The 27,385-nt window shown below is 46.3% G+C and overlaps 2 protein-coding genes across 7 annotated transcripts in view; one reads left to right on the forward strand and one right to left on the reverse strand.

Annotated features, from left to right (window-relative positions):
• The window catches only part of EXD3 (exonuclease 3'-5' domain containing 3), a 2,855,457-nt gene that overhangs the window by 386,306 nt on the left and 2,441,766 nt on the right, over positions 1 to 27,385 (forward strand). The window lies entirely within an intron of this gene.
• On the reverse strand, positions 25,635 to 26,668 carry LOC146868502 (methyltransferase-like 26). The gene has a single exon (XM_085615608.1). The coding sequence runs from the start codon at positions 26,498 to 26,500 to the stop codon at positions 25,886 to 25,888; it is 615 nt and encodes a 204-aa protein (XP_085471734.1). The 5' UTR covers positions 26,501 to 26,668; the 3' UTR covers positions 25,635 to 25,885.

Raw genomic sequence — 27,385 nt, forward strand, 5'->3', positions numbered from 1 at the left:
GAACCGCAATTGGGTCAGCGGCAGACCCCTCTCCCTTCCCCAACCAGATCAGACGGTGGTGACGGATGCATCACTCCTGGGATGGGGCGCCCATCAGGGAGAGATGAAGATGAGGCCTCTGGTCTTCAGCTCAATCAGGACTCCACATCAGCCTGTTGGAGCTCTGTGTGATTTGGCTAGCATTAAAAGCCTTACTACTCTCTTTCAAGGGAAGGCTAGTGCAGGCATTCATGGACAACACCACTTCCATGTGATTCTGCAACAAGCAGGGCGTAGTAGGGTTGTGGACCCTTTGCGAAGAGGCCCTGCGTCTCTGGACATGGCCGGAAAGTCATGTCATATTCCTGGTGGTTCAACACCTGGCAGGCTCTCTAAACGCCAGGGCGGACAAACTCAGCCGAAGATGACTAGCGGATCACGAATGGTGTCTCCATCCGGAGGTGGTGCAAGGTATCTTTCAAGAGTGGGTAGCACCTTGGTTAGAACTGTTTGACACTGAGAACACATCATGTCAGCAGTTCTGTGCGCATGAGTTTCCAAGGTGGCTCTTGCTCGGAGACGCTCTTCATCTTGAGTGGAGCTCAGGCCTCCTGTACGCCTTTCCACCCATAACACTCCTGCCCAGAGTTCTCAAGAAGATCAGTAGCTGCTGGGCCCAAGTCATCCTTGTGACTCCGGTCTGGTATCCTGAGCTGTTGAGCATGTCTATTCGTCCTTTGATCAGGCTGCCTCTTCGGGAGGATCTTCTGTCTAAGCAGCAGGGGAGGGTTCTACACGCAACCTTCCTCCCGAAGTCTGCAACGTTATCTTGTCAGCCAGGCATCCCTGCCCTAAGACACTATATTCCTGCCGTTAAGGGAAATTGTGTCATGGTATCCAGAATGACCGATTGATCCCCTTTCTGCCCCTCCCTTTCTCAAATTCATCTATTCATTCTTTCTCTTGCCCTACAGGGTTCTACTCTGGGCACTCTCAAGGGCTATCTTTCTGCTATTTCAGATTTTCTGTGGTTGCCTTACCAGCCATCCCTCTTCAAATCCCCAATTGTACATAGATTTTTTAAAGATTTGCAACATTGGTTTCTACCCACCCCTTTCATTATGCCTCAGTGGGACCTCAATCTTGTCCTCGCGTTCCTTATGTGTGCTCCTTTTGAGCTGTCATGTGGTCACATTAGGTCAGGTAGGAATACCACCATTTTACATGTTCACATTTAAAGTTGACATCTTTTTCCTCAACAGTGACATTTGACGCACATTTGATTGCGTGCTTGTATGGATAATTTTTATGAAATATCTCTGCTTACATTTACACATCTTCGTAGGCATATTATCAGAACCTTGAATATTCTGTACGATAGCTAAAGTTCACTGCGCAAAATTGTTAATTATTGTTCGCTCAGCGACAGCTTTGTCAGGATAGAAACAATAATGACAGCCTTACTGGGACTTCGGCATGGCAACATGGGTGAAGTTTATTATATAAATGACATCACTTATTTGCCTAATCAGATGAGCATTTTGCAGACACTGTTGAGGTCGCCCCATGCTGGATTTTCAGCCCAGCTAAATCCTGTTACCTCCTGAGAAGTATGGTGCCCAGCTCACACCAAGAAGGGCTTCCAGATGAAACATACCCACACGTAACTGGGGAGTTAGATCACCCTGCAGGGATTCTGTTAGATTCACCCACCCTAGGTACATTAGGATAGGGAGCGCTAGGTAGGAGCACAAATATAACTTTACCTTAATGCAAGCATATATTCTATGTAACAGCACAATGGTTGAATTGTTAATTTTCTTTACCATTCTCTTGCTTCTGATAACCATATTCTGTTTCCTTCTTTTGCTTATTGCAGCTTACGCGTTTTACACAAGATTAATATTGCTTCAATAAATATTGAAATGCCACTTCAAGTATTTCTTGTGTCCCTTTCGTTATGCATGAGTTACAAAATAAAAGGGTTCTAGATCTGTTTACACAATTTACTTGGGGATTCAGGGTTGTCATATTCTGAAGTTGCGCATACCACCGTAGGGGTACAGATAGTGCTCTGTGAGCTGCCAGGACATCCTGGTGGTGTTCGTCGAATCAGTCTTGCGCAGTTTTGATGTTTATGCTGTCCAACAAATGCACAGTTTTACTGAAAAAGTATGAACCATACGACATGTCGCCGCCAACGTTCTAGCTTGGGTACTTATTTAAAGGGTCTCCCAAGTAGTTTTTATTTCGTGTTCCCAAAGACCCCTACTCACTGGAGACGTCCGTGGTGTTAGGGAGTAATCCTCCCTAACTAAGTCAGGGAACCCTTATTTTCTGACTGTAGGTTATTCAAGCTTGAACCTTTAAAAGGATCTCCCCCACAGAGGTACCCTCTATGAATTCCACATATTCCAAATATTACAGTGGCTAATCCAGCACAAGTAGTTCTACCAATTAATTGCAGATATTACAACATGGGCTTCCGCAAACGGGAGGGGATGTTACCTTCGTGGTAGAGGCCCACGAAGTGTACAAAACCGAGGTATTCTTTTCATGAGTCCCATTCACGGCAGTAAATGCCAGTTAAGTGAATTTTCACACATACACTGAAGTAGCAGTAGCAAATCAATATAGAGAATATGAGGAATTAGAAATCTGCTCATTTATCAGGAACACATGAATTGGTTCCCAGGTGCCCTACCATATACGTTGGACAATGTCAGACTAGGTCCCCTCAGCAATGAGGGAGCAACATGGCCGTTCTTAGCCGGTTACACTCCATATCCAGATATAGTCAATAATACAAACCTAGAGCTAGGAGAACTATACTGATGATTAGTTACACTTTATAGATGTCTAATACAATTTGTTATGCAAACCATAACAGCTATCCCACAAAAGGGGTTTGAAGCTGCACATCCACAATTGGCTACGCCTAGAATTTGTCCAGTAACAATCAATGCTATAATGGGTAAGGGTCCCATCAGATAGGATGAGATTCTGTTCTGGATTGCACAAAAAACAAGCCAGCTTGAAGCAGTGTTTTCCCATACCGGAGCCAAAGAAAACTTAGAATTCTCACAATATGCCTGCCAATGGGGTTGGCTTCCCCAGTGGATGACTGACCCTCTTGGGGCATAGTCTAGGCAGTAGTATATACCAGAACACACAGTACACTTATTAGCTGCTTTGCCTGACGTGCTTAATCAGATACAAAATGAGTATGGGTCACCCCCTGCCCTGAATTTGGGGATGAAACTGATGGGCAATGTTGTCTCGATGTCCTCAATAATGAGTAATGTAAAAGGTGAAGCAGCAGCGTTGGTTATATCCAGCAGCTCACACAGGTTGCTCTGGTAGATCAGGAACGCAAACTACCTAAATTTGACAAAACCTCTGCATCAATAGGTAAAGATAATTTGGGAGCCAGACCTAATAAACCACAATTCAAGGGCAATTCTGAAAAGGATAACTCAAAGCAGGCGCTAGAGTCTTCTAAAAAGAAGTGGGATAGTAAGAAAAATAAGGAAAATACTTAAACACTGGGTGATCTCCTCAACAGGAGTCTACTGCAAAGGGCTATAATTTATGATGATGGATCTCCTTACCACATTGTACCTGTGAGGTCTACCCCACAACCACAAGGACAATACCACATTAAACATGAGACCAAAAAACAAATTACAGAGATACTCACACAACATAAATACCAGGGTGTAATAGACAGTTGCACCACACCAATTACTAATCCCATGTTTCCTGTAATGAAACCAGACCAATCATATCGATTGTTTAGTCTTAGATTACAGACACTTGAACACTGCTACACTCACATTTGCAGTACAAAATGCGCATGGTGTGGCACTAATGGATAATCTAGTTTGCAAAAAATACAAAACTTCATAAGATATTTCAAATGGGTATTTCCGGCAAAACAATGCGGCTCAAAGCAGGTACTTGACTGTATTCAGCGCTCAAAAAACCGTCCTGTTGATTGCTGCAAGGGTATAAGAATAGCCCCGGGCTGTTTTCAGCTCGGGTATCAGAACTTTTACAAGATTTTGACGACAAAGCATTGTCCTATGGCGATGATGTATATTTAACGGATGATGACTTAACAAAACATTTGACCAGAGTAGATCGCATAATTTTGGGATTTGCTCACATGGGCTACACATGTCATTTAAAAAAATTCCAGATTGCCCCTTTCAGTGTCCTTTTCTTGGGATACGAGCTGTAAAGTGAAGGCAAAAGCCTGGAGACACATGTCTTAAAAAAAGTGTGCTTCCACAACCTCCACATACATTGAGAAAACTCCAATATTGGGTTTTCTGAATTTGGCAGAACATGCAAACCAGATTATGCGCAATGGGTAAAAGTGTTTTACAACTTGATTCATCTAGACTTTTCAAGCATACATTGGACATCTGTACCGTACAAATTCATATGTTAGCTTCCAAACACTTACACACGCATGTAAATACCACACACGTGTTGATCCGTATAATTGTGGGTACATCAGGATACACATATGTCACATTCAGTGATGGAGACGCCTGTACCATTTGAATATAAATCTCATTTATATACACATACAGAAATGTGTTTTGCACCGACAGAAAACATTTGAATGGCTGCACAGACAGCTGTAGTGAAAGAAAGATCATTGGCTCAGGGAAAACGAATAATTATTGTGACTCCCATTCCAACCTTGAAGGCTGTTACAAAGGCCAGCGTTCCAAACACAAAAGCTTTACGTGCAAGATGGTCACAATGGCCCAACCGACTCACAGCAGCAGATGTAGATTATATATTTGACTCTACACTACAAACACAATCATACCTTCAATATGATCACGAATATTCTCTACCCAATGAAATAATGTCTTTTGATCAGTATGCTTTGATTATCTACACTGTTGGTTCTGCCCATCCCGCATTAGAGACAAAACATCAATACTCTTCCACTTGCACGGCTGTGAAGGGCGATTTGAGGAATGGTGAATTCTAGCATCATAAAACGTACGCACAGTCACTCTGACACTGCACAGTGCAGCTGGCTGACCTGAAAGCACTAATTCTGGCACTTGCAAGTACGGATCTGAGTTCCCCACACTAATAATGTGTGATTTGTATTATTGTGTCCAATCTTACAATGGGTATTTACACTACTGGAGCCAGACTGGATTCAGAGATTCTAAAGGGTACACTATCAAGCACAAGATGCTTTGGGGACAAGTGGCTAAGCTGAATGCTAGCCTGCCACAGGCTCATGTCATTCACACACACAGCCACTAACGTGTTGGGATGCACGTTGCAGGGAATGCAATAGCGGATGAAGCTGCAAAAGCAACAGGGCGAACTGTTGCAGTCGCTGCAATTACTTGTTCCAGTACAAGAATGGATGGGGACATCATGACAGCCAACCATGCTGTGCGCAATGGCACCCACCTACCGCAAAGGTTTTTCACTAAAATACTACTACCAGTTAAGAGTGCAAAGCATACCATTTACTCAAATTCCCGGAGTGGCGGATCAAGTAATACCTAATTCAGATCGCAGGTTAGGATTGATCCTAGCAGCACACGAGGATCTAGCATCTGCTCCCACATGGGTGGCGGCTACACAAACACTTGCAGATACGCTATTGGTGGCCAGGTCTTTACAAACAGTCTAAAGCCTATGTCCTTAATTATGACATTTGCCAGCAAAGTATCCACCACATCTAGTCCACCACAGAAACCTCTCTTGATCTCAGACAAGCCTCTGGCTTTTGTTTATTTGGAGCACTGCGGATCCTTACACTCAGATGGTTCTTACAAATATGTCATGTTAGCAGTAGATTCCTGCACTCGATTCCTTTGTGTATGGCAACAGCGATCGGTTGACGCTCAAACTGTTATGAAGGACCTGTAAGTCTGTATCGGCACATATGCTGTGTCCACATTACATTCAGATCAGGGCCCGACATTCATTTCCAGGGCTTACAGGGACACCATGGGAAAATTGGGTGTTACTGTGTAGTACTCTTCCCCCCTAACATCCTGAGGGAAATGCAGCAGTGGAGAGGAAAAAACATGACTTAAAACAATCTGTAACAGCTAGAGTCTTCGGTTCAGGTCACAGTTGGGTTCACCACCTATGTGGGGTCCAGAGAGCCTTAAACAATCTGCCTATAAGATCCTTGGGTGGTTGGACTCCCTATGAAGTGGGTTAAGATGTGAGTTCCAGACCTTTAAAGTCCCAGTACAGTGGTGCCATAAACTCCTTTTGATCAGTGAACGTTTGGATGTTTTACAGGACCGGAAAGACATCAAAGAGGGCCAGAGCAACATCTAGTTGAAAGTCTCAGCCTCTAGTGAAGTGAAGGAAGCACCGTCGGCTCCTGGATGGATTCCAAAGAATGGGTATCTAGTACGAGAGAAAATAATTGACAAGAAGGAATTTGGGTCATCTTACAGAGCACCTGTCCTGGCTGTTGAAGGTCCCAGAACTGTACGTTTATAGCCACTTGCCGGTAGCAAACACAAGCGATTTGTATCTATTGATTTAATCAAGCCACAGCATGTGGCTGGTTCTAAATAGTAGGCCTGAGGGCTCCTGGATAGTTGCCTTCCTCCTCTGACTGGCAGTCCCTTTACAAGCTTTGACAAACGATGAAGCGTCTTTTCCCCCACTGGGGACAGCTAACACTGAAGTATCATTACTTCCCGTTACAGCGTCAAATATTACTGCACATATTTCAACACTGCAAGCACTTCAATTCAACCACTATTGGGGTCCGCTACCAGTTCTGCACAGCTTCACGAGCCCCCCACATTTGTGCAAGCCGCCTCTAGCTATTTTCGACTTTGATGACTTCTCTTCTGATTCATCAAACCCACCTCCACAAAAAGGACCATGTCAACTTTTTATTTGGCTCAAAAAGACATACTTTGTCCCTCCATGGAAATACATTTGGATTACAATTTCATTACTTTTCCTCTTCATTTGGATTGGTTTTGTGATTCTTTTTCCTGCTTCTGATTGGACACTGTCTCCCAGAATGATCTGCTGTTAAACTAGTAAACCAGGTTTTGAAGCCTCATTCTTCATCACACAAATTGCGAAGAGACCTTTCCCTGGTGAACATTTCAGTTGTTCCAGTTCCCGATGGAATTGTTTGGAATAAGGTATTCTATGTACATTCTCTGATGATTGGGACATAAACAGAGTGCATTAAGTGCTTGTTGATTTAGAACATTACAAAGGTTTTAATAGTGAAGCAATGTATGATGGTACATCTAATTATGATTAAATGTTTTGTCACCATTTGTTAACCATTATTTACATAAAGCAAGTGCTCCTCGTGCAGTATGTAATTCAACCAATGCAAACACTGCCTTACACCACCACACGGTAGCTCAAAGACATTTGCACAGAAGTTTGCATATTTTTCAGGTCATGATACAGCTTACCCACGGTCTTATAATAAACTCACACCATCTTCGGCAAAGAAAACTATGCTAACTGACACAAAGTTAATTTATTCTGCATCTTTCTTTTCCCAGTTGTCGACACAAGGGTATGACTTTTGAAAAGAAAATACTGATGTAAAATAAATGGGGATCTAGAGATTGGCAGGTTCTGGGAAACTATGCTTTATTTAGAGCCAAGGTACTCACAGTACGGCCCGCGGGCTGCCAGCGGCTCAGCAGGCCTTCCTTGGCCCACGGACCTTGCAGATAATGTACCCATTGCCCCCCAAAGAGGGAGTGGAGCGAGAGGGAGTGGAGCGAGAGGGAGTGGAGCGAGAGGGAGTGGAGCGAGAGGGAGTGTAGAGAGAGAGGGAGTGTAGAGAGAGAGGGAGTGTAGAGAGAGAGAGGGAGTGTAGAGAGAGAGAGGGAGTGTAGAGAGAGAGAGGGAGTGTAGAGAGAGAGAGGGAGTGTAGAGAGAGAGAGGGAGTGTAGAGAGAGAGAGGGAGTGTAGAGAGAGAGAGGGAGTGTAGAGAGAGAGAGGGAGTGTAGAGAGAGAGAGAGGGAGTGTAGAGAGAGAGAGAGGGAGTGTAGAGAGAGAGAGAGGGAGTGTAGAGAGAGAGAGAGGGAGTGTAGAGAGAGAGGGAGTGTAGAGAGAGAGGGAGTGTAGAGAGAGAGGGAGTGTAGAGAGAGAGGGAGTGTAGAGAGAGAGGGAGTGTAGAGAGAGAGGGAGTGTAGAGAGAGAGAGGGAGTGTAGAGAGAGAGAGGGAGTGTAGAGAGAGAGAGGGAGTGTAGAGAGAGAGAGGGAGTGTAGAGAGAGAGAGGGAGTGTAGAGAGAGAGGGAGTGTAGAGAGAGAGGGAGTGTAGAGCGAGAGCGAAGAGAGAGAGCGAGTGGAGGGAGAGAGCGAGTGGAGGGAGAGAGCGTGTGGAGGGGGAGAGAGAGAGTGGAGAGTGGGAGAGAGAGAGAGAGTGGGAGAGAGAGAGGGAGAGAGTGGGAGAGAGAGAGAGAGAGAGTGGAGAGTGGGAGAGAGAGAGAGTGGAGAGAGAGAGAGAGTGGAGAGAGAGTAGTGATAAGCTGGCTGACTGACTGAGATACTGACTGACTGAGAGATTGATGGGCTGACTCAGAGAGAGACTGACGGAGAGAGAGACTGATTGACTAAGAGAGAGCTGACTGACAGAGACTCACTGACAGAGACTCACTGACAGAGACTCACTGACAGAGACTCACTGACAGAGACTCACTGACAGAGACTCACTGACAGAGACTCACTGACAGAGACTCACTGACAGAGACTCACTGACAGAGACTCACTGACAGAGACTCACTGACAGAGACTCACTGACCGAGACTCACTGACAGAGACTCACTGACTTACAGAGAGCTGACTTACAGAGAGCTGACTTACAGAGAGCTGACTTACAGAGAGCTGACTTACAGAGAGCTGACTTACAGAGAGCTGACTGACAGAGAGCTGACTGACAGAGAGCTGACTGACAGAGAGCTGACTGACAGAGAGCTGACTGACAGAGAGCTGACTGACAGAGAGCTGACTGACAGAGAGCTGACTGACAGAGAGCTGACTGACAGAGAGCTGACTGAGAGAGAGCTGACTGAGAGAGAGCTGACTGAGAGAGCTGACTGAGAGAGACTGACTGAGGGAGAGAGAGACTGACTGAGGGAGAGAGAGACTGACTGAGGGAGAGAGCGACTGACTGACGGAGAGAGCGACTGACTGACGGAGAGAGACTAATTGACTAAGGGAGACTGACTGACTGAGAGAGAGACTGACTGACTGACTGAGAGACTGACTGACTGACTGAGAGAGAGACTGACTGATAGAGAAAGAGACTGACTGATAGAGAAAGAGTGACTGACTGATAGAGAAAGAGTGACTGACTGATAGAGAAAGAGTGACTGATAGAGAAAGAGTGACTGATAGAGAAAGAGTGACTGATAGAGAAAGAGTGACTAACTGATAGAGAAAGAGTGACTGAAAAAGAGTGGCCGACTGAGAGAGACTGACTGACTGAGAGAGACTGACTGACTGAGAGAGACTGACTGACTGAGAGAGACTGACAGACAACAGAGACTGACAGACAACAGAGACTGACAGACAACAGAGACTGACAGACAACAGAGACTGACAGACAACAGAGACTGACAGACAACAGAGACTGACAGACAACAGAGACTGACAGACAACAGAGACTGACAGACAACAGAGACTGACAGACAACAGAGACTGACAGACAACAGAGACTGACAGACAACAGAGACTGACAGACAACAGAGACTGACAGACAACAGAGACTGACAGACAACAGAGACTGACAGACAACAGAGACTGACAGACAACAGAGACTGACAGACAACAGAGACTGACAGACAACAGAGACTGACAGACAACAGAGACTGACAGACAACAGAGACTGACAGACAACAGAGACTGACAGACAACAGAGACTGACAGACAACAGAGACTGACAGACAACAGAGACTGACAGACAACAGAGACTGACAGACAACAGAGACTGACAGACAACAGAGACTGACAGACAACAGAGACTGACAGACAACAGAGACTGACAGAGAGACTGACTGACTGACAGAGAGACTGACTGACTGACAGAGAGACTGACTGACTGACTGACAGAGAGACTGACTGACTGACAGAGAGACTGACTGACTGACTGACAGAGAGACTGACTGACTGACAGAGAGACTGACTGACTGACAGAGAGACTGACTGACTGACAGAGAGACTGACTGACTGACAGAGAGACTGACTGACTGACAGAGAGACTGACTGACTGACAGAGAGACTGACTGACTGACAGAGAGACTGACTGACTGACAGAGAGACTGACTGACTGACAGAGAGACTGACTGACTGACAGAGAGACTGACTGACTGACAGAGACGGACTGACTGACAGAGAGAGACTGTGATGAAATTGGGGTCAAAGTGTGTATGAAGCTATGCAATGCCTCTTAAGATTGCTATTGCCTGCTAATAAAAATGTATTATCAAAATGTGCTCTTTGTAGTTACATCTGCTTTTGAAATACAGCATTGTCGCATTGTCTAATGTTTTGGAAACTGGTTTGATTTTTCTCTAGCTTCCCCCTCCCCCCACCCCCCCCCCCCACACTGACCCCACCCCTACCGGTGCGGCCCTCGGCCACAAACCACACTGTTATTTTGGCCCCCGACAGAAAGTTTGAGAGTACCCATGATTTAGAGCATACTTTCTACCTTGGCAATTGATTTTCTTGAATACAACTGTGCAGCAGGCATCCTATCTCAGCGTGGCCAAGATAAAGATCGAAATATACCAAACATTCCAACTTTTGCATGTTCTGCGAAGTGGCGACGATTCACAAATTACAAGGAGGGCACGTTTGCAATATGCTTGGAAATGAGACATACATTTTTTTTATGTTCCAATCCATACGGATTGTTAGTGTGGCCATTCGATACTAACGGATGTCAGGCACGTTTTCTTGACAACAACAAGGTGTTTAGGATAAAAATGCCAGCTTCACGTTATGTGCAGACACAACACGCTGGACTGGTCACAACAAGCAGCACTGGAAAGTTGTGGCTAAAGCATTCAACATTTTCTGAGGTGAAACAGCACTTGTCTTTTCTTTCTTATGACATGGCCTTGCAGGATTTTTTGTTAGGTCCTCGAAAGCCACGTCAAAAGAGCTTTCTGTATGCAATATACAATGAAGTGTGGAAAGTTTCGCAGGAGGAAGCTTCTGAAAGACTTTGTGAAATTGGCAGAGCAAATTTAGAAAAGGCTCTAGCAGTAGTTGACAATGGTATGACTACATTATCTACTGGGAAGAATTCTCTGGGTAATAGTGTAGTGTCTGCTATTGCCATCATACAAAGTGACATTTCATGGGCAATCACAGCTTAGGCCTATTATGCTACTAAATTGGACTCTCCATGGAACGCGGCCATTCCGTAGTATTTGGTAAACACCTAAATGCCACTAGTTTGTTTTTACCTTACAACTAAACAAGGAATGTGGTGGCATAAGCCCACAGCTCCGCTCTGGAGGGACAAACATTGCCGCATATCCGAGACCAAAATAGAGTATGAGGACAAGAAAAGGTGGATTTTGACTCGTATATGCCGCAAGTTTCTATTGACCTAAAAGGAGACCCCATATGACTCAGATCTGAAGTGCGAAATGTAAGAAGAGTGAGGCCGGATCAGATATGACCCACGTGGCAAAGGGAAGAAACAAGACCTTACAGATTCCGCGCTAAATCGGAGAACCAGAAGCACAACCACAAGCATCCTGCTACCAAATTGGGATGTAACAGTGGGACAACATGTAAGAAATTAAGGCGGCAAGTGTACCTCAGAACTCCCAAGGCAGGCACCCATGTGTAAGGCCTGAAATGGCTTCTCACTAGTCTCACTAGTCTCACCAGTACCCAGCTGCGGATCGTCTGTACGACTCCCTCCATGCTACTGATTTGAGACAGAGGATTAATACATAGACTCAAGACGATCCACTCAACGCAATGCACAAAGGAGAAAGCAGATAATTGTGGCAATAGATGCGGCGAGGGAACATTGTGGGCCGCATGACACACGAGTGGGACTTTAAACACGCTCTTACGACTGTTCCTGGCTCAACAATTGAGTATACATGGAGCCAAGCAGCAGATTGACCTACCCGGCAGGATAGAGTAAGCACCTACAGATTTTCTTTACTCGCCCATAAATCCACCATGCTGTAATTTACCGGCGCCTGACCCTAAAATGGTGGATGATGCTGGAATATGAGCGCGATTAGGGAAGCAATCTAGACCGGCGATCGTGCATAAGCAACTCCAGGCTTTAAACTAACCCCTTGGCGGGACCAAGTAATCACCTACCGTTCCCTAATCTCTTAATCGTCCCTGGGACCGCCTATCAGCATCTCACCGGCTTGCCTGACCCAGGCACCAGAGCCTAAAATAGCGGCTTACTCCGCAATAAAAGCGCGATCAGGGTAGCAGCCAGTGAGAAAGTGGGACACTATCTAAGGATGGTTACAACCACACTTACTAGCAGTCAAATTCTTCACAGACAAATCGACCTCACAATCGGATACTCTGAAAATTCCCATATACCGATGGGAGCTCATCTATATGCTCAGGCTCAAAAATAAACCTGCAATGTATGTAGAATGAACACCAAGGGGAGCTAAGGAGATTTCTCGCCTTGATGACTGAGCTCCCAAGGCAGCAGGCCTTCTCTGCTTAGAATCAAATAAGCACTTACCGTTAATTAATGTCACACTATTGCTACTAATTCTACTAGGCCTGTCCGATCGACATGGTAGGCAGGTTCCCTGTCCCTATACACCTGACCCTAAGATGGCCCACGACTAAATAGCACGTGAACGACTGGAGGCGTCCTACTGCTGGGCGAGGCAGTTTTGAATAGCAGTGCTCAAATGTACACAACCTCTGTCTACAAGTCTTTCCTTGGTTACACAATAAATACAAATACTCTACCTACTTCTTTGTGCTGTACAATCCAAAATAATCCTGCAACGTGGTACAGCTGCACATTATCATAAATTCTCTCTGAAGTCCGTTTCAAGTGTAAAATGGCAGAAAAAGACTCTAAACAATCACTGAAGTGGGTGAAAGCTGATCCTCCTCACTCTGACTCTCCAGCAAAGGCCACGCAAGCTATCAATGAGACAGTGGAGAGGATCCTCAAAAAGCTTGCAGACGTCCACGATTTGGCCAAATCACCCAAAACAAATACTGACATTATGCAAAATGAAATCTCAGCAATTCGTCAAGATATCAGGAAAACTGTGGAAATATGGATTTTTCTGATCAGTTATGTCCCCTATCTTGGACCCCAACGGTTTCATGTATGAATCACAAGTACATGTATGTTCCCTCCAGTTCCAGTTATGAAGACGCAAACACATGTGCGTCCACCGTCAACATGTCCTCTGTCAGATCCGCCATGAATAGGCCGGATATTCCATTCCTAAGTATGAAAGGCTACCGGCTTTATATGGTTCACTTATGCCATTTTACAGTCCAGGCAAGTAGGCCCTGATTCTGCCATCAAGCTTTTCCTGCCTTCTGCCTCTGAGAGCTCCAGTCTGAGCCTGCATCTGTATCCATGAACTTTGTCCTCATTCTCTGCGCAGCTAACGGTGCCTGACTCGACCTGTCTGCTTGCCAAGAACTGTATTTCACCTTCGAAATTATCTGCTCCGTTCCCTGCCCAATGCATTCCTGTCTAGCAGTTTAAGTAAACATTCTTCCAGCTACCGAGCAAAGGCTCGGCTTCTCTGTCTTTATGCAAGTAATTCATAGCCCTGTTACCATGGAATATTCCTACCCCCTCGCATTTAGTGTAGACACTTAGACGCTTGTACACGCACTAGTCAGTATAGTCAGTATAGAATAAGATTCTATCCTAAGAGACCTCTCTTTTTGGATAACACAGTTCTTTAAACATAGGATATTAGATATGATTTGGGATTAGGTTGACATAACCCCAGACTTTTGTCTCCACATGTAGAGCTAAATGTCAAGTCCCTTTCTCCCTCTAGTTGCACGTCTATCACACGTCATGCGACTGCGCACGCATCTCTGCCAAATATTTCTGCTGACATTGCAGGATTCTCCAGGTATCCACCCACACATGACAAATTACCCATTATCATCAAGTGGACGCCCACATGGACGCCCACCTTCACGCCTACTTACACGCCCACATGCTCTTATCTCATTCTCTCTTGCTCTTTTGCTTACGTACAATTGAGAAATGTATATATACTGTACTCTGTGAATAATGTTTTGAGAATATTGAGAATACTTTTGAGCCCCTTTCCAGATCCAATTTTGGTGATGGAAATATTCTCCCTTTGACTCGAGTTATTGGAATAAATCCCTTTATGAACCTGATACCACAGACTCAGCCTCTTGCTTTATGCATGATCTTATTTATATACTTAAAAGTCTGAGAGCGTAATATTTTATTTACCACAAAACTAACAACAGAATCGCGGAAGAAGAGCGCTGGATTAGCATTTTGGAAGACAGCGAAAAAACAACAAATAACTCAACAATGCCTCCCGCTCAATCTCTAGAGAACTCTCAGAGTTGGAGGACAGAAATAGAGGTAGCAATCTACTTATCTTCGGGATGCCCGAAGGAGAATAAAAATCAGTAGACTCCTGGATCCTCTTTCTTGAAAAATGGTTCTCCAAAGCAACTAACATAAAATTCGACAAAGACCTTGAATTCGACAGGGCTCATAGAGTCCAAGCAAGGATACCTCAACATCAAGACACCGTGGCCCATTGTCTGCAAACCCCTGAGATACCAGCATATTGAGCTCATACTATACCACATGAGGAAGCATAATCATATACTCTGGAAAGACAATAAAGTCTTTATCTCACAAGACTACTTGAAGGCTACAGTGGAAACTCGTAAGGGCTTTCTTGCCCTCCGACCAAAGATGAAAGCTATGAACATTCATGGCTCATTCATAGGACCTGCCAAATACTGAATCGCAACTCAAGACAACTCACATGTGTTCACTGATCCAACAATCATCAAGAAATTTCTGGAAGACAAAGGGGAAACTCAGGTGGACACCTCTATCTTCAGAGACAAAAGGGCTGGACCCAACCAGCACTCTTAACATGGGGCTATCCCTCTGAAGACCATTTACTAACAGAAAGACACTCTGAACACCAGATAGCCACTGATATATCAACCTCCAGAGATCCAAAGGCTAATTCCAGTCAACCCTTCTACACTGGCTATCCCTCTGAGAAACAGTGATTTGCAAAAAGACACCCTGAACACCAGAAATCAAGTGGTCTACCATACGCTCCTAGACTTTAGACTCTGATTCAAATTTAACTCAAATTGACTCCAGGGTTGCGTGAGGGTAAGGCTACACATGAGTAACATCAGGCAGACTTGGTAAGAAACCCTGTATGGGTCAACAATACACGACATAATCCAGCATATACGGAAATGTTCTATTATCTAGATATACGTCGTAAAGTACGCACTAACATTGCATTCTCCTCATGATGTACCAACACTGAACTTAACTCGCCCTTCGCCGGCAAATAACTCTCACATATTACAGTCTGCATGCCATGATTAATGACAAAATACAATTACTTAAATTTTTAACAAGCCTCATGAGTTACGGCTCTTATATACCGTAACCGAATAAACAGTTGTACGCTTGTAACCTTCTTTACGTTGTACTCTAGTACATATGCAGTTCTAACAGTTTGTACTTTGGAGAAGCAGTTCTTCTTCCTATCGTCATGCCCGTTGGCTACGTTGGTGTGTAGGGGGGTCTACAAGGGATGGGGATTTTCAGGATTCCACTGTATTGTTTTTTTGCTCTCTTGCATTTTGATTTATGTGCCTTATATTTTATTTATAACTGATATACCCAGAAGAAAGGAACACACTGTCACTTGCCTCCGGTATTCCCTCATTGTACCTTTTCAACAAGTGATAGTCCCCAAACAGGTGAAGTTAGGAAGAATACTAGATCTCACTCATACTGATGACTGGTATTAACCAAACCATTAAAATAGTATCCCTAAATGTGAAAGGGATCAACCATCCTGTTAAGAGAAGAAAGATCCTTGACTACTTAAACAAACAGAAAGGAGATGTAATCCTTTTACAGGAGACCAAACTCGACGCCACACAATCCCTAAATTTTAGGAGTCACCAATTCCCGGATGTAACTTGCTCAGCAGCGTTGGTTAAGAAAAATTGGATTCTTACTTTAATCACTAAAAATTCCAGAATCAACGTAATATCAAGTCTCTCTGATGCACAGGGTAGATGGGTCATCACTTAGCTATCCAAAGCTATAACTTAATTCTATGTGGTTAACACATATCCACCCACCAAAGACGAACCAGCATTCTGGTATGATCTCTACACTCAGCTAGAAAAAATACCAGATATAGCCACTATCTTATTACCAGCTGATTTCAACCTACCTTTAGATCCCCACTTAGATAAAAACTCTCAGTTCCTGTTCCATCCGAACAAGTCACACAAGGCGCTCAAGAAATTGTGCACAAACTGTAACCTGATAGATGCATGGAGAATTCGTCTGAAAGAGACTATACGTTCTATTCTTTTCCCCATAAGTCATACTCTTATGTAGACTACATTCTGATCTCGGGTAACGCTGTATGTAAAATAGGCCAAACCACAATAGAACCTAGAGTGATATCCGATCCCTCCGGTATCACCCTTTCCATCTCTGACCCCTCACCAAACAAAAACAACCACTCTGGCGGTTTAATGACGAGATCATTTCCACTCAAAGCAATGTACAGGCTATTAAAGAAGCTATCCATAACTTTCTCTCTGAAAATAAGGAAAATTAGACATCAGACCTTACAAGGTGGGAAGCTCTAAAAGCAACAATAAGGGGGGAGATTCTCAAAATAAGGGCAAAAATGAACAAGGAAGCCAACTCTAGATTATCGCTGCTAGAAAAAGAAATCGTGGACTTAGAGAAAAATACACACCACTAACAAAGACCATAGTATATTCAATGAAATCTTAAATAGAAAACACAAGTATTTCAAAATCATTAGTATTCGTGCAGGAATCTGAGTTAACAAACAGAAGAGCATTAAACTATGTGAATCAAATAAGGCTGGCAAAACCCTTGCTTCTTACCTAAAATTCAGACTTAAAAAATACGCCATTAATTCCATGAAAGACAAGGAAGGGAAGATCAGCACTAACCCAGATAGAATACCCGACATATTTAAAGACTTTTATCAGAACTTGTACGAAGAGAACACCGAAGTTAACCACCCAAACTGCAAAAACTACTTAAATGGTTTTAAACTACCCTCACTCATAGTGGAAGAAAAAAGCTCCATTAATGGCCCGATCACAGAAGAAGAAATCACTGATGCAAATAAAGACCTCAAAACTGGTAAGCACCGGGCCCCAACAGGTACAATGAGAAATTTCTCGTCCTTAGTATCACTGCTCGGGAGACTATACATAAACTTCACTAAAACCGGCCAGGTTACAGGCAGCCCAGCCGAAGCAATCACAACAGTGTTACCTAAAGAAGGGAAAGACCCACGAAGAACAACATATTTCCACACTTATACACCCTTCACAAGTGGGCTTCCTAAAGCGCAGATTATCCAGTGACAATACAAGACTACTATGTCACACTATAGAGAAAGCTAAATTAATAAATTCCCTTACAGTAGCGATTAGATTAGATGCCGAAAAAGCCTATGGTAAGGTGCTACGCGCAGTCCTGGAGAAATTTAATCTAGGTGATAATCTTATCTAGATGATTTTGGCCCTGTGTTACAAACCAAGCAGTGGGTGGCATTATTTCCTCCTCATTAAACTTAAAACAAGGCACCAGGCAGAGCTTCCCTTTTGTTCCCCCACTTTCCTCCTGGCTCTAGAACCCTTCCTCCCAGCATCTTAGAGAAAACCCAGACATCACAGGGGTCCCATTTGGCAACACCACTGTCAAACTTGCCGCTTACGCTGATGATGTACTTATCACTGAAAATGCCCCCTCTGCTGGTTCGGCTCTAATGTCATCAATCCTAGACTTCTCTCAGGTTTCTGAGTACTCCCTCAACAAAGATAAATCTGAAGTTAATCTACTCAACCAGCATGGTGATAAAGATATATCAGGGTTATCCGGACTAGCATGGCAACAGGGTTGCATTAAGTACCATACCAACAAAATAATGCTATTTAAAAAAATTAACTTGCTACTCGAAGGTTGGTCCCCTAAATTTCTGTCTTAGTGGGGTAGAGCAAAATCTCTAAAATTGACCACCTCATCGGCATGCTGCCTATGACTATCTGAAGATTTCCTAAACAAGATAGACAAGTCCTTTAATAATTGTGGCAAGAGAAGAAACCTAGAATATCGCTGAAGAAACTCAAACTAGCCAAAGACAAAGGAGGTCTCAGCCTGCCCATCTTCAGGAACTATCAAACTGCTTATCTCTGTAAAAAGGGTGCCAAATGGTTTATTAATAATCCAATATACGAACCTCCATGGCTGGCAATAGAAAAATCCCTCATTAAGAATGTACCGCTCGCAGCTCTGTCCACTATACACACATCCCAGATGCCGCATGCCAGAAATAGTATACAAAACACGAAAAATGCCCTCCTCCGATTGGACACTCAAGCACAAGTGAAACTGCAGAATTTGAATCTTACTTCCTTATGGAGGAACCTATCAAACCCTGAGGAGTCCAGGGAGGAGTGTCTTTCATGGTCCCCCAACGTTTTTCTACCCAGAATCCCCTGCAAACCTTAAATTTAGCTGAATAACATCAACATTTCCCAACATTTCTGCCTGGGATCACCACGCCGGCACAAATGTCCTACCACCCAGAGTTCCCCTTGGTCTCCCGATAAAAATTATACCTCACTTGTGTCAGCATCTAATGCAGAGTCAGCCTAAAAACGCAAATAAAAAAAGATAGCGCTTAGAGCTCGCTGTGATCCCCTCAATTCCTATGTTTTTGGCGCCATCCCAGTCGCAGGCCCTTGGCCCACCCACACAAGTGAGGTATCCTTTCACTCAGGAGACCGAGGGGAATGCTGGCTTGTAGGTAATATGTGCCGGCACAATAATCCCAGACAGAAACGTGAGGAAAATTAGATTTTTAGCTAAGTTTGAGGTTTGCAGGGGATTCCGGATAAGAAAACATTGGGGGATCCGCGAAAGCCACACCTCCCTAGACTCTTGTTGGTGTCTAGTTTTTAGAAATGTCTGGGTCTGTAGGTTTCTGTACCGGCCCCTGGATCTCGTGAGTTAAATATGCGTGCTGCCTTGGGAATGATTAACTAAGCTTTTTATGCTCAGCATTATGACTGGGACTATCCTGGGGTAACTCATGCCTAATTTTGTAATGTTTTCTTTGTTTAGCCCGACCTGGTGCGGACGTTTACCGTTCGTAGCCTGTGAAGTTTCTCTCCTCTACATGAGAGGTAGGGACAGTTTAGATATCGCCATTAATATATCTTCATAAATATATAGCCGTGATCTATGGTAGGGGGGTGATTGTCAACCAATAAGCTGGCATTGCATATGGGGAAATGTATAATGGTTGTGGGTGCTCTACAACTTTTGTTTGGCATCTGGGTTCCCTTATGAGTCAGAAGGGGGTCCAGGAAGCCGACTATTTGCTACCCATATTTTCACCTTTTACAACTCTGTCTCCCGGTGCTTAGTCATTGTGTTCTCTGCGTCTCGATTATCTTTTCTATTTTCTCATTACAGTGTGCATACGGCTGTGGCACACAGTGTTGCATCAAGCTAGTCTGATGCACACATTTCACATATTTTCTTTTCTCTCCTAGGTCTATATCAGGAGCGGTTCCAACTTATACATGTAACCACTTGGTAGGGTACATATGCTGCTATTCTGCCCGGGTATATATATATTTTTTTTTTTTTTTTTTTTTTTGAAACCGTTTATTGCAGTTTATAGAAGTTACAGGTATGGGCCTACAACCACCCGGCCGGCCGCTAGAGCATCAAAAGCATATTACATACATACAGCAAAAAATTTTCTCAGCGGTGCACAGTAGGAAAACAGGAGTGATCAATGGTGCAGGCCTCAAGGCTCCATGCCCACAGTACGGTTCCATTTTCTTAATGCAAAACAACGTAAACAAACTACAACCGCAAGGCAACCCGCAATCCAAAGTGACAACACGTGCTCCATAAGTGGGGGATCCAAACCAGCAGCAAAATTCTGAAGGGGGGGACGGGAGTAGATCAGGGACTGGGGGACCGCGCGCCCGCGGCCAAGGGAAGGGCGCCATCTAGGGAGACGGAGCCGGCGAGGCCGCCGGTAGCAGCGGCGGCTCACAAATACCCCCGCGGTAGGCGTTCCAGGGGCCCCAGAGTTTCATCCACGCCCCAGGCTTACCCCTCGCCACATACACCACCTTTTCACGAAACATACACCAATCCATATGCTCTTTCCAGGCCGACACCGCAGGGGGCCTCTGGGATCCCCACAATTGGGCAATATCACGCTTGGCTATCATATATCCCAGAGTCACCCACCGCGCCTGCGGGACCGAGTAGTCATTTGGTTCCCAGACATTCAGCAAGCATCTCCTCGCTTCAGGCAGCAGCGCGACACGCGTAACCATTCGTAGAACCTCATGCACACCACGCCAGAATCGCTCCACCTCCGAGCACTCCCACAGTATATGCATGAAAGTCGCCAACGCACCACAGCCACGTTTACACATTCCATCACCGGCAAAACCCATACGTAAAAGCCTTGGCCCCGTCACGTAGACCCGGTGAAGGATCTTGAGCTGGACGAAACGAAGGCGAGCCGGGATGGCCACCTCTTTCGGAGAGGCCACCGCGGAAATCCAATCTTCGTCGTCCAGCTCCAGCCCGTCGGCAACCCAAGCCTCGCGGAGACTAGTCAGCAGACACGATCTATCGTTAATCAATTTTTTGTATATGAGGGAGATCGTGCTGTCCGGGACATGGCCATCTAGCACTCTGTCCTCCAGGGGGGAAGACTCCGGAATGGACGCAACATCCGGGAAGACGGAGCCCAGCGCATGGCGGACCTGTAGGTACCGAAAGTACTCACTGCCCTGCAGCTGAAACTCCGCCTGCAGCGTCTCAAAAGTTTTGAATCCCCCCCTCGTCCAGAGATCTCCCACCGTGCTGATTCCGATCGTGTCCCACTTCTCGAAGCCCTTCGATGTCCACAGGGAGCCCAACCTCTCAGATGCATACAGCGGAGACGCTCGGGTCAAACGGTCCTTCCACCCCATAGCTGCATTAGCCGCGTGCCAGACACGCACCATGACACGCGTCGGTCCCGTCAAACGGGAGTCGGGCGCGCCAGAGTAGAGCGCTCGATTATAATCGCCACCGGGCAGAAGCGTCCTGTCCATCTCAAATGCCGGGTTTAAGGCGGGCCCGTAAAGGCCATGATTAATTGCAGCTAGTTGGGAGGCCCAGTAATACCGTTTGATGTCCGGGAGGGCGACCCCTCCATCGTACCACGGGAGCGTCAATTTAGCCAGAGCAATACGCGGCCTCCCGTCCCAGAACAGGCGCCGCTGGAGGCCCTCCACCTCGCGAAAGTAGCGTGCCGGGACCAAGTCCATGGTATTCTGGAGGGCGTAGAGGAAGCGCGGCAGGGACATCATTTTAAATAAGGCCGCTCGGCCGAGCGGCGAGAGCGGCAGACGCCGCCAGCGCACCACGTCCTCCCTCAGACGCTGGAGGGGGGGCAGCAAGTTCCACTCATAGCGGGCCTCCGGGTCGAGAGTGATATATATACCCAGGTACCGGAAACCCTGGGAGGCAATCTGGATCGGACAGTCCCGTGGCAGGACCGGGGCCTCCCCGGAGAGCACATAGACACAGGATTTCGCCCAGTTGATGACCAGGCCTGAGTTGCGACCGAAGGAGCGCAAAACATCAACCAGGACGATCAGTGACTTGCGCGGGGAGGCGAGATACAAAAGGATATCGTCAGCATAGAGGGACACGCGGTCCTCATGCTCGGGGGTCCAGCGGAGACCACGGATAGAAGGGTGCCACCGCAGCCACTCCGCCAGGGGCTCCATGGCCAGGGCGAACAGGAGAGGCGACAGGGGACAACCCTGTCGCGTGCCCCGCCCCAGCGCGAACGGGGCAGATACTCGCCCATTCACCACCACCTGCGCCAACGGGCCCGAATATAGCAATTTGACCCAGCTGACGAAACCCGGGCCGAACCCAAACTTCGCCAGCATCGCCCAGATATATGGCCATTCGAGCGTATCAAACGCCATGGTGGCGTCCAAGGACGCCAAGATGGCCGGCTCCCGCACAAACGGGACACGCGCGAGCACCCCGTGTAAGCGCCGCAGATTAAGCGCCGTGTTGCGATGTGGTATAAAGCCCGATTGGTCTTGGTGGACCAAATCGCCCACCACGCCAACCAACCGGTTGGCCAACACCTTGGCGAGGATTTTGGGCTCCGCGTTCAGAAGCGAAATTGGCCGATAGGATGTGACCCGCTCACGGGGCTTCCCCTCCTTATGGATCACCACAATTGTAGCCAGACGCTGGTCCGGCGGGAGGGAGCCCTGCGAGTGGGCCGCAAGGAACATCGCGCGCAGATGGGGCGCCAACACATCCGGGCGTAGTTTGTATAGCTCAATGGGAATACCATTGGGGCCCATGGCCTTGCCAGCTGCAACCGAGCGAATAGCCGAGGCAATTTCGTCCGAGGTGGGCGGGGCATCCAGCGAATCCCTGTCCTCCACCGTAAGGGAGGGCAGTGCGATGTCCCGAAGCAAGGCATGGGAATCTTCCTCCGAGCAGGGAGAAACCGGGGAGTAGACTTCGCGGAAATAATCCGCGAAGCAGGAGACAATGGCTTCCGGCTCAGTGACGCACACACCATCCACGCTCTCAATCAAAGGCACCACGCGGCTCGCTCTTTCCCTCTTGTCCAACCACGCAATCAATTTGCCCGCCTTGTCACCCACATCATACAATCGCCCCTGCTGCTCTCTACTGAGGCCCCTGGCCGCCTCCGTGACGAGGGCCCGATAGGCCGCCTGCTTTAAGTGTAAAACATGCAACTTGGCGTCTGTTACCCCGCTCCCCAGGTCACCCTCCAGTTCTGCAATCTCGGCCTCAACCCGGGTCACCTCCTCCCGCTCGCGCCGCCGGGCATTGGAAATAAAGGAGAGGGCCTCCCCTCTAAGAACCACCTTGAAAGCCTCCCACAGGGAGATGGCAGACGGGACCGACCCCACATTCTCATCGAAATAGCGCTGTAAGGATTTGATCAAGTCGGCACGAATGGTGGGGTCGCGCAAATACCATGCATTGATCGGGGCCACTCTGCCATCCCCCCTCGGGAAGACATCGAAATGCAACAACAATGGGGAGTGGTCTGAGATACCCCGTGCCAAATGGCGCACCTCCCCCACCCTCCCTGCATGGGCCGCCGGGACAAGGATGTAATCAAGCCGCGAGAGGCTACCATGGGCCCCCGAGTGGAAGGTGTACTGTTGCAATACGGGATGCTTTAAGCGCCAGCAATCCACCAGGCCCAGCGTGTCTAGAAGGCCGGGCAGCCACGCCTGTGCCCGGGGGAGGTCCCTAGGGGGATGGCGATCCATAGACCCAGAGGCAACCGCGTTAAAGTCCCCTCCAACCACCAACAGGCCACCCGGAAGGTCCAGAAGGAGGCGCCCCAGGTCCGCAAATGTAGTGGCTTGTAACCCAGGCGGGACGTACACTGATATAAAGATAAACACTCTACCCTCCATTCGTCCCACCAGAACAGTGTAACGTCCCCTCTCATCATGGCGCACCTCGTCAATCTCCAACGGGAGCGAGTTTGCCCGGGTATATATTGAGTGTTTGTTTTAGATCCTTTTTTACGTTTTGGTCCTGAAGAAGCGCCAATGACCTGTACGGCAACAGAGGCACGAAACATGTTAGCCAGTCACACCCGGGCACAATGTGCCCTTTGGGATTACACCTCACGTATGGTTTTTATTTTATCTAAGGTACCACTACATTTGCATCCCTCTCGTGGTAACTCATAGGCAATTTTAATTCACCTTGCACGCAGCTTTTCACCCTCATTTAGGACCAACACCCCACACACCATCCGGCGTTAGGACAAAAGAAGTGACCCTTCGGGGGACCCGTAGGGAATGGCAGTGCCGGCCCTACGAGGAGCAAAACGCCTGATGATGAAGCATGACATCCTTTGGGGTGTGTGAGGGCAACATGATACAAGACTTGTTCTTTCCCCTTACCAGTGGGCTTTTCTCAACCTGTAATTTTACTTTTTTCACTCTATTTAGTACTTCTCAAGCAACTTTTTTTGCGCCCTATGAACAGTGTCCTGTTTTTTTTTTTTTTTTTTTTTTTGCCTAATTTTTCCAGCATGTACAATAGGGAATGGAATACATTTATTTGCTCTATAGAAAATACAGCACAAAATGATTTAAGACTTTCAACCAACATGTTCCACATGTGTCATTCTACAACCAACACTTTCCCAACCATACATTTTCAAAAGGCACCACCCAGGTACCAATGCACCCAGGTGGCCTTGGCAGGGATATGAAGAGCTACACAAATGTAATAATAAAATGTGTTTTAGCTGTATTTAGATAGTATTAATTGGAAAAATGTACTTTATTACTTTCGAATGTGAAAGTTGGGACCATAGTTGAGGGAAAAATCTATCTTCTTTTTAATCATTACAAACGTTGGAAAAAGAACACAATCATCAGTTGCACTCTTTTAAAATGGACTAGTATTTAGATTCTAATATATCTGTTTTTTGTACTGATTTATATAAAGTGTTAAACGTATTTACATAATGCATTATCATAATTTTTAAGTGATGCAAATCTGCTGGCCCACAGTTTGAATTACAAGAAACATTTTGCAAATATATTACCCATTTTTTTTTTGCACCCGCACAAAGTTACCTAATATAACCCAAGGTCTTCTGGAAATACAATGCACAACAGGCAGACCAAATTCGCTCGTAACCCATGTTCTAAAATTGAACCTGGGGAGGAGGGGGTATCCTGGTAAACTAGTACCAATTAGCAACACGAATGTGTCACAACCAGAATAGTCATTGGCTGGCCTAGGCGTTCTTTCTATCGTCCCGCTCCCGCAAAGCCTATTACGCCACTGCAAAAAGACTGAAGTTATTCTGTTTGCAGGAATGCCCTATAATATTACTGGCCACTAGACAGTGCTGAAGCTCCACACATTATGTACAATGAAATACTCGTCTGTCCAAGTCAGAAAGCAAATGCCCAGAAAGACTGTAAGGATCCATGTAAACTGTGTCTTAGGTTTTGAAAATAACAAACCTGTTACACAGCAATTGATGTTCATGGCGTGTTAAACTTTACCTAGATTTACTACAACATTGCCAAACTCAATGGTGCTCATTTTCTTGGTCTGTTGGAGGCACTGTTGCTTGTATGAACACGAATGGTAGGAATCCGCTAGCACTATGAACATGGCCAGACTTCCTGAAGATACTGAAAACCAAAAAGTCTGTATCGCAAAATCTTTTTCTACTGCAAGGCACAAAAGCAAGGAGGTTTGGGGATTATTGTAGTCATGCAGGGAGTCTAGAAATCGTCCCAGAGACACTGCATAGGGTCTCGACAATTAGTTAAGCTTGGCCTGCCATTGTGGCCACAAGGAGAAGAACAAGGTTTGTTTACAAGACTAGAGTCAAGGAAGCAGTCGGGCAGGGAGAGTATTGTCAACCTTCGGCTGTCATAGGTAGGTAAACAAACAGGAAAAATTAGGCAGCCCCCGCAGGGAGTAAATCAGCAATCGTCGATTCCCAACAGTTACAGCTTGCGGAAGAGCAGACATTTGTTGTTGGCGGGCATGTCCACCATTTTCTCTAGTTGCAGACAGTTTAATTCAGCTAGTTGCTGCAGAACATTTGTGTCCCGAATGCCCCAGGCAGGATTGCTGTGCCTCAGACTTCTGTCAAAATCCACGTTGCTCTGTGGCGTGAGAACTCCGTTGACCACATACGGCCCATATGTGAAGAGGACTCCACCAGGTTTCAACAGGATCCCCGCCCCTTCAAACAATCCCTTCGTGCATTGAAAGGGGGTGATGTGGATCATATTGATGCAGACGACCAAGTCCAGCGAGTTAGGCTGCAGGTTGCCCCAGCTCTCCCAGCTTTTGGATGAGTCCAGAAGCAGGGGTGGCAGCACATTCTTCAGCTTCATCCACGAGGTGTAGGAGGCAATGCTCTCTATGCATTTCTTGTCCATCTCCGACGGCTGCCATCTTACATTAGGCAATGCCTGGGCAAAGTGGGCAGTATGCTGACCAGAGCCGGAGGCCACCTCCAGAACGTGGACAACGGGGGCATGGGGATCCACGCAGCCTCGGAGCACATCCTGGATGGGCTGTTTGTTTCTATCAGCGGCAGCCGCAGACAACATCCTAAAAGTCCTTCTAAAAGTAAGAGTAACCGTTGTGAAGGAAGTTGCTACGCTTAAGGGAAGCCCTGTGCAGCGGATGCTAAGAAATCGTAAGGGGACGTAAAAGTGGTTGATGAACACACAAGCACACAAAATATACAGAGCAAGGACGCACAATGAGCGGTAGCCAAAAGCTATATACTGGGCTGCTTCCAGAACCGAGAAAAAGGTGTCCGTCTGTTTTTGATCGGTTTCCCTAGATGGCCATCGAACCCAGTACCTTAAACGCAGGTGTCCTTATCTATCACAAAACAATCTGGTTTGGCATGGGGCAGCTTCGTTTTTGGTCCCAGGCTCAGTGGCCTTCTAGGAAAACCTACCAACCCCAGGCAACAGAAGAAAGGAAAGAGTGATGTGAGAGCCAACCAATGGTAAGTAAAGTTAAATAATAGGTGGGCTCTAAGCTCCTTTTAAGATTTTTTTTTTTCTGTTACAAAAGATTACGCAAGCAGTACACATACTCAGAGTTGGTAAAATCTAAACAACGAGTCCCTACTATGTGTGACTACAATTTGTGACTGGGCTTTGGGAGGAAAAAGGAACAGGGTCAAGACTGAAATGCATATGGCTGGGTCTGAACTGAGGTGACAAAGTGAGCTAAAGAACGATGTTACATTCAACCCCGATCTGTGACTGGGGGTGAGTGTCTGAAACTTTCAGCACTCTATCCATCATCTCCTTGTGTTTGCTGGGCTTTGGGGAGGCCAGGTGGCTCCTTTTGGGGATTGTCTGGCCCTCCTTGCCTCCCTCTAGAACCAGGCCTAACTTTGGGCTCCTTTCTCAAGAGCTGGTTTATTGATGTGCGGCCTTGGTGCTCCCAGTCCTGTTCCAGTATATGATGCTGTG

Source organism: Triturus cristatus, chromosome 1_2 (assembly GCF_964204655.1).
Source record: "Triturus cristatus chromosome 1_2, aTriCri1.1, whole genome shotgun sequence".
Classification (NCBI taxonomy): Eukaryota; Metazoa; Chordata; class Amphibia; order Caudata; family Salamandridae; genus Triturus; species Triturus cristatus.